The following is an 8,793-nucleotide window of genomic DNA, read 5'->3' on the forward strand; positions in this document are numbered from 1 at the left end:
CTCATCTACTCCGATTATTATATTAACGCAATTATAAACGTTAATATTAACTAAAGTTGTAATTAGTGACACATACTGCGAAGAAATTTTGATTTTGATTTGATGAAATAAGAATTATATATCATTAACCGAAAATATATATTCCTAAGTGTTTGTAATAGATTTCAATGTAATAAAACAGAGCTACCCGTGTGCATAAATTTGGTTTACTTTTGGATTTATTTACAAACGCAATTTTAATTTTCAAATTACTATTTTAATACTTATAATAAAATAATCGCGTGAAGTTATTGCAAATATATGTTTGTTTTTTAATCGTAATTATATTAAATAATTAAAAATTTTACCTTTATGAAAGTAAATAAAAATATTAATCGTTCAGAAAGTGACTATAAACTTATAGCTAACCGCAATTGTGTCTGTATTATTTAACTCTAAATATACAAAACCATCGAAAGTAATTTTTTTTATATGCTATGAAATACTTTTTAATTTCAAAATGAATTTCAAATTTTATGTTTATTAATTATAATTGAACAACTATCTAATAAAACCGGACACAGTGAAATAGTATGATTGTATCTGCATTTATAAATATCTGAATGAAAATTAACTTCAAAAAGCTATTGACTACATCTAAAATGTAAAAAATCGTCCTACTGGCTTTGATTTTATTAAATTTTTTTTAATGAATAATGTATGATCGTTTTAAAAAAAATATGTATATTCAAGCTCACGTATTTATAACACGTATGAATAAAAAAATAAAGCAGAATTTTAAAATGTTGTAATAAATAAATAAATAAGACGTCTTTACTGAAACAACTATTTGTTTAAAACATTATTGAAACGTTTAAAAAATTAGTGATAGATTGCATTATTTAGAGTAAGTAATAAAAACTTTGTATACTTACAAAAGTTATGTAGGTGTTCATTTTGTAGGGCGAGTAGTGCGTTTTGTAAGGAAACCGACGATGTTTGAGTGCGGATAGAGTGCGCGGACTCTGTGGCCAAGCGGCGATGTGCAAGCGCAGACTGACGATCGACCGTCGCTGGATCACTCCCGCTGCAAAACCAAAAGTACGGTGGCGGTATTCGACTATAAACGCCAATGTTACTGCACTACACTGCAGATAAATTGAGAATTCTTGACATAAATCACATTCAAACAAATGAGACCACGCGACTGTGGAAACGATCTCGCAATCCCACTACGACCTTGGCAATAAACACCCGAACGTTTTGGAACATGTTAATTATTTTACGTACTCGATCGGTTCTGTGGATGCGGTGGTGTTGGCTGTGTGAGCTTGGACTGGGTTGTAAGCAGTTGAGCCGCGTAGTCACGTTATATAGGACAGCCCGAGACGCGACCTCCGACGCGGGAAATGAACCAGTGAACTAGCCCGCCCTCTTTGCTAGACTCATCGCTCCTATTACAATGTCAACAGGTTCAACAGATACAATCCGTAACGACTTAATTATAGACAGTTGCGATACAATTAACAGGTATTTTACAAGTTTCCTTACTAAATCAAATTATAAAAGCAAAGAAATAATTATGAATCACTGATTAAAAAGACCGAGCAAGGAATTTTTGTCATTGAAGTAAGCGAATGTTATGACATTAAGTTCGATGTCCCTTTAAGTGGACGAGAGTAAGGCCACTATGGCATCTGTTGACGTGAAAGACGGCCCTATTTCAACTGGACCGGTCATGTGTACGATAGCAAGACTTCCGCATTTCCGTTGGTCTGGTGCCGAAGGTGAATGCCCTCGGGCTTTGGTACCAAACAATACCAAGGATTGTGCTTTGTAACGTTTGATCAGAAATTTTAAAGCATTAAGAACTTTTAATCTGCTTGCATATGATTTACTAATTGTTAACACAGATTTTTCTGAATATTATTCCGCCCTTCTGTGTATTTTTCTAAGATTGCAGTGGAATATTATGAACTTCAAATATACGTAAGTTTTAAAGGCGTTAAACTAAAGTGTTTAGGTTATCTAAGACTAGATGCAGGCCGCTTCCAACCGTTCTTGTTGAAAAGATTTGAGGGTGGCCTATGGCCAGCGGTGGTCGTTTTACGGCTTAAATAATGATGATAAATATAAGTAATAATAAAAAAAACAATTGTAGTATAATGCATTATTTTACTAGTTTTGTCAATTTTCCATCAATAATAACTCGGAAAGTTTTACAAATCACCGATTTAAAATATTAAAAAATAAATGAATTTAAGGTTCGTTTACATTTATTAATTTTGTTTTTTTTTAAGCATCCGTGAGAGAAGATATTTTTATTTCTCATGGGCTTAGTTTAAAAATTAAAGACGTAAATTTGCGAAAATGTTGTTGAAATTAAAATTTATGATTTTATAAGGTTACTTTTTTAGGTGTATCGAATATTGGTAAACTTAAAGTACCTCGACGAGCCATGGATATGGTTGGAGTTTCTCTACAAGATCGCATCAAGTATGAAGAGATCCATAGATGGACGAAAGTAAACGATGGAGGATTATTAACTTAAACTGGCAGTGAGCAGGCCATATAGCGCGCAAAACGAAAGGCCGAGTCCCACATTTAAGTTCTGGAGTAAAATTTACGAACAGCCAAGTGCAGCAACGTCCTTCAAGAAGGCTGCAGACAACCTTATTAAGGTCATTTAGTCCTGCTCGTCTAGTTCGCATCCAACTGGTCCTATTGAAAATCTACGTAGCAGAACAGCATCCAGCAATGTACGTCCCAAGTCCTGAAATGATGACGATGATTATTTTTTTCCAGAACAAATCCACCTCTTTCGTACCTGTTGATTTCGGTCCTTGCATTGATACACATTTTTAAACCACCCCATAGTCTGCAGGAATGTCAGCATGAATTACATTGTGTTCTCAAAACGGTTGAAAAATATACAATTTTTGAAAGGGACAGAATTTTAACATCGCATTAAAATCTGAAAATGTACTCTACGTAATAATATATCTACTGTTTATGAATGTTTTAAACACGTTTTACTTCTGTCCTAATGATTAAAGCGAGTTTAATAATTCTTATTTTCTAGGCATGAAAGTATTGTATAAATGTTAGTCATCAATCTGTCCCGACGATGGCAGATACAATATAGGTTCGGTACACTGTCGTCTAATTCGTGATCGTTTCCAAGAATGACTTGGGAAACGGGCAATTTACTGTGATTGTACCTAAATGTGGCAAAATAAACCAACAAAGGAATCGTTATAAGGCAAAGTTTCCTACTTAAAATGTATTCTTATTATTCACTTATTGTACCATTAATGCAGTAATATTAGGATTTATTTTGAATTAAACATATCATTATTGTTTCTTAAAATAAGACAAAAGTTTTGATTAATCCAATAAATGTCAGAAAAAATTTCATTGGTAACAATTATAAATATTTCGCCAGAGACATTTTGTGTATAAAACATATCGAAGAAAAAGAAACTTAACTTTTCTGTGACAAAAAATAACAAATACTTTTTTTAAACTTAATCATAAACATTGAACTTGAAGATACGGCTAACATTGACCTAATTTTATTACATCCATGGTTCAATGATCCAAACAACTTCGTCGAACAGTTTAAATTATACAATGAAAGAAGCCGAAAAAAAACAAAAAGTTCACAAACGAAGATAATAAATCACACGAAGCGCTTGTGCAGAATTAGCACCTTATAATCGTGTATTATTATCGAACTATCTAACAATAACCTGAAAACTGACTCGTGTTTAATGTTGCTTATACTTTGCACATAAACTTATCAAAAATGCTTTGACAGCTCTTTTCTTTCAAAAATTGTATGCAAAAAAAACTCTTTAGTGGTAAAATCATACTGTAAATTGAAAACTATACTACGCATCAATTGGATCGACTAGATGCCATCCTTTCACGAATAACAATCCTAATTACTATTGAACATTAAAAACAGTTAGCAATCCATTTTCTTTTTTTATTTATGACTTGTCCCAGATTGTCTGAATCAAGTAAGTGTAAGTAACTATACTTGCTTCTTGTCTTTCTTCTTTAATATAAGATTTTTCTTAACTAACTTAGTAACCAATATGTTTCATAATGATAACAATTTTTCTCTACATACATCTTCCTCAATAATTGTATATATTGCTTATACAATGTTGTCTGTTAGCAAAGAGAAACTTGTTAAAATTTGTAATATATAGTTTATTATTACTAGATAAAAATGAAACTGCGTTCAATGGATATTAAATAGTTCAACAAGCTGCAATGTGATTAGATAATAATAAGACAATAAAAGTTCAGTCAAGTTCAAGGAAAAAAGAAAAAAACTACTCAAGAAGATTTCTCAACCTATTGAAACCTTCAATATTTCGTAATAATTGTCTGCCATTTTTCCATACAAAAGATATATCGTCACTGTTATGTACTATTATTTTTTTATTCTCTGACGTCAATTATAACCTTTTGTTAATTATTGTAGTTAAACAAATAATTAAACAAGAAAGTGAAGCCATTAAAGACGTGCGAAAACATTCTTAAGAAGTCCCCGTATGCTTTTATATTAAAGTATAAAAATGTTTTAAATCTAATGACATAACCTTGGAATGTAAATCCGAGTTATCGCGTAAACAATTCGTATGGACGTCGTCACTAGGAGCGAGATGTGTAAATTTTTGGAGCCTTCACCTTGTGATCAGGTTCCAGTCAACCGTGACGTAGATACAGAAAAAAGTGAATTACTTAATACGATGAATATTGGGGCCAAGTTCATTGGGCACGGTCGGCTTGGTAGCCACAACGTAAACTCAAGTATGCGCATGCAATCTACAACTTTCGTAATTCCGTTTTCGTGCAACCGGACATCTGTACTTTCAACTATGCCGTTGATCGCATAGGTTCAAATTCAAGCAGAATATGCAGGTTTTGCTCTAGTTACTGCGTTACTTGTGTTTTTATTTTTATTCTATCAATGATATGAATATAGAAATCACATCATCACCATAATAATTACCATCATCATTTTTGTCGTAGGACATTCATTATTCGACTTGGACCTCTTCTATAGATTTCCAGTAGAACCGATTGAAAACGGCCTGCATTAACCGTCTACCTTGATGACCTTTAGAAGGTCGTCTGTCCACTTTGTTGGTAGAAATCCTGCGCTACTCTTACCAGTCCGTGGTCTCTACTCAAGAACCCTGAGAAATAGTCAAGATAATTACATATTAGAGTTAGTATTATAACCGGTACGATCATTAGCACACGTATATTCTAAATTAAAATTTTGAAAATGAAATACTTTTCAATTTTTACTCGACATTGTAAATATTTTTTGTTATTTAATTGTTCTGTAAATCGAGACATATTTTAAAAAAATTTGGTTGTTAAAAAGTAGCGAATATACGGAAGTTACTCTTTCATCGTCATCACTTAAGTGACATATTCTTCTTCGATAGCTTTCCAATAGGCAAGCAAAGGACCTACATCCAGTCCTCAACAAAGTCGTCTGTCCACATTGTTGGTGGACTTTAATCTGCTATTATCGATCCATGGTCTTAATTGCAGAACCTTGGCGCCCCAGCAAAAATCTATAATTACCTCCTTATTAAATATATTCATTTTAATTTCCCTATTTTTTCCCCTTAAACTGAATTGTTCCGTTTAGAAATATTACCTCCAATAATGTAAGGTACTTAGATTTTTTTAAAAAGAAACACTATATAGACTATCGCAAACCTTTCATTTAACGATAATCAACAATGAAAATTCGAAATGTATACTATTATTTTAGTTTATAGCATTACATATAACTACTTCCAGTATTAAATAAACGTAATTATAAAACTTAAATCTTTACCTTAAGGTACGGCTATTATTTTAATTACAAACTCTTGACAAAGAATTCTTAACACATTATTCATAAGCCAGGTCATGGACGAATATTGACTTCGTCATAAAAACTAATAAAAAAGCATATCACACACATATCCGTCTCAGGTATCTTTTTGTTTTCGTTTTAATGTTGAGTACATCTAAATTGCTATACAGATAAAAATTTATACATCCGCCTATGGTGTTTGTTTATTTAACTCTTTATTTCACATCAAGATACAGGAATAGAAAATAATAATAAATACATAAATGTGTGGAAAATGACGGTGGATGGAATTGATTACTAATAAGAAAAACAGCGGGCGGTCATCTAGAACAGAAGGGGTTAGAAATCTGATGTACATAAATATTTTAATGCTGTTTTATATAGATTATTTTTGATACACATATCATATATTAAATTACTGTGTAACACAAAAAAATTATAATACAGTTCTTAAGTACATTTTTATTATTTATTAACTCTATTCCAAATTTAAATCTCTAAAATTTTTCTTTTTTGGATTACCTGTTATTTTTTCTACGGCGAACTATATGTTATAAATCCTACTAGAATGTGTGTTATACGTTGACTTAATTGTTTTGCATGTGATTTTCGTATAAATTACCTCGAAGCCTTGCCATTTGCCATTCAAAGCCTAATGTATTTTAAAGCGAAGTAACTGGCGCGATCAAGTCAAAAATATCGATTACCTAGAATTAACAAATTATAGGTAGCCTTATTCTCTAAAGGGAACCTGCTATGGTTAAACGATATCAAAATATCAACGTATATATTCACAAATATATATTCACATGTACAACAAGTATCGCGAAAAATTTAAAGATGTAGTCTTTGTATTTTTAATGTCCAATATCTTTCTATTTAACACCATAGCTTTTCTTTTTTAAATTTAAGATTGGAATAAAACGATAGATTAAGTAAGCATACTTTTTATATGTTTAAATAACATTAATTACTAACACAACATTACAATCTCCTCATATTTCAGTCCAATTGAACGCTAAAAATAGACAGACGGTTTTTTTATTTTTCTTTTATGAAAATAAACATTGCTTGAGTCTTTTTACGTATGTAAGCATTTCTTTTGGAGCGCAATTAACAAATCTGGAAATTGAATTATAATACTTACTCTTCGATAAACAAATAATTTATAATTATTTGATTTGTAAGTGTTCTTCTCGGGTGTTGTTTTGATTTTTTAATTAAAAATGTTGTCATAAATATGTAAAACTAAACTCAATCTCGAAAACTAATTTCCTTTTTTAATTATAAATAAGTGTAACTAATTTTTCTTCGCAACAAGGTTAATTATGGCAGTAAACCTTAAAAGAAAAATATAAATATTAACTACTAAAAAGCCTACTATAAAAGGATATTAAGTTTTTTAAATACTTATTTCTTTTCGAGTAATTATAGTTTATTTTGAACTTCAAGGTTTTTCCCCTTCACTTGAAACAGTAATTTTTGAATAACATTTTAATACCAAGGCGAAAATTGTCCAAATTATAACAATAGTAAAACTATATAAATAATTAGATACGCTTATTATTAAATTTAGTTCGCATCCATAGGATAGACAGACAAATCAAAAATACTCACACCATCTAATCAACACGAAAGTCAACGATATAAATAACGACTAAGCGTACTAAACCATTGTCCTATTTATTTCTCTTACATCTGCTTCTTGCTAGGAGCATTTTTATTGACCACATAATTGCTTTAAACTAAATCCACTTTTGCTACATTACAACTTACGCATCAATTCAGAACGAGGACAAATCGTAACGCACCACACAGTTTTTGTACAGACAAGTGGAGGTCACCTATTTTACGTATATATCAGTCACTAGACGTCCACTGCAAAACTTAGGCCACCCGAAAAATCGCCATGATGAACGTCTTGCGCTGCCCGGATTCAGCAGCTTCCTGCGGCCTTGACTACGTCAACAGTCCATCCAGTGGGGGCTTACCCACACCGCGGATATCCTCACATCCCTATATCTTTCTTCTCACTTTGTACCGACGTGCACCGACTGTACGCCCATTAGTAAAAGAACCTACTGTTCCACCGCTAAAGGTAAAAAAAATCTTTGAACATTGAAAAAAATTAAGCCAGTTATTATTTACATATCTGTATAAATCTACATATATGCGTAGAGAATAATAAACGTATCAAATTAATTAGATTATGAATATTAATTTATTCACATAAAAGTGTTAACAAATATTCGATAGAAGGTGTTTCCGCATTGCAAATAGCAAGGATACAAGAAATTGTAGACAACCTTCACTAGAAGCAGAGGCTCCAAGAAAATATAATTTTGAAAAAATTAACCTTGCGAATTGATTGTTTTTTTTTTTTGGAAAACTTTGAAAAAAAAATAATACGTAAATAAGTATGTTACAACATAAAATAAAAAATATAAATAGACAACAAATCTAAAGTAATATTTTTTGTTATTACAGCATACTACATTAGTTTGAAAGCGTAAAACTCTTTTGTATTTCAATGCCAGTTTGATCGTATCACGAATAACTAACGCAACGACACTTATGCAGTATGAACTAAGTCGACATTTTAGAAATTGATACAAGTTACAACGGAAGGAAATCCTTCTTTCGACGACAGACCTTGACTTTACTTCCGACAGCTAATAGGAACTCTTGATCACCTATCGACCTTCTTGAGGCGACGTATGATCCCATTACATAAATACATGAACATATATTAAATTTGATTAGGAATTTAATCATTCCTTATTATTGTTCTTGTTGTCATTTTTTTTACCTATCTACTGTACAATGCCTACCACTTTTTTTTATGAAATCTAGAAGACATTTTTACGTCGTGAATAAATTAAGAATTCAAGACGTTACATTAACGTCACTCTTTAACT

At 31.4% G+C, this 8,793-nt stretch overlaps 1 protein-coding gene across 1 annotated transcript in view; it reads right to left on the reverse strand.

Moving 5' to 3' along the window:
- Positions 1-1,314, reverse strand: part of LOC137932984 (uncharacterized) — a 34,754-nt gene extending 33,440 nt beyond the window's left edge. Inside the window, exons 1-2 of the mRNA XM_068776685.1 lie at positions 1,270-1,314; positions 915-1,066 (exon numbers count right to left, since the gene is read on the reverse strand). Of these exons, the coding sequence (XP_068632786.1) occupies positions 915-935 (21 nt within the window). The 5' untranslated portion in view covers positions 936-1,066; positions 1,270-1,314. The remainder of the gene's footprint in view (positions 1-914; positions 1,067-1,269) is intronic.
- Between the last annotated feature and the right edge of the window lie 7,479 nt (positions 1,315-8,793).

Source organism: Battus philenor, unplaced genomic scaffold (assembly GCF_028537555.1).
Source record: "Battus philenor isolate CCGP_79_NKW_IND1 unplaced genomic scaffold, ilBatPhil1.0.hap1 SCAF_12, whole genome shotgun sequence".
Taxonomy (NCBI): Eukaryota; Metazoa; Arthropoda; class Insecta; order Lepidoptera; family Papilionidae; genus Battus; species Battus philenor.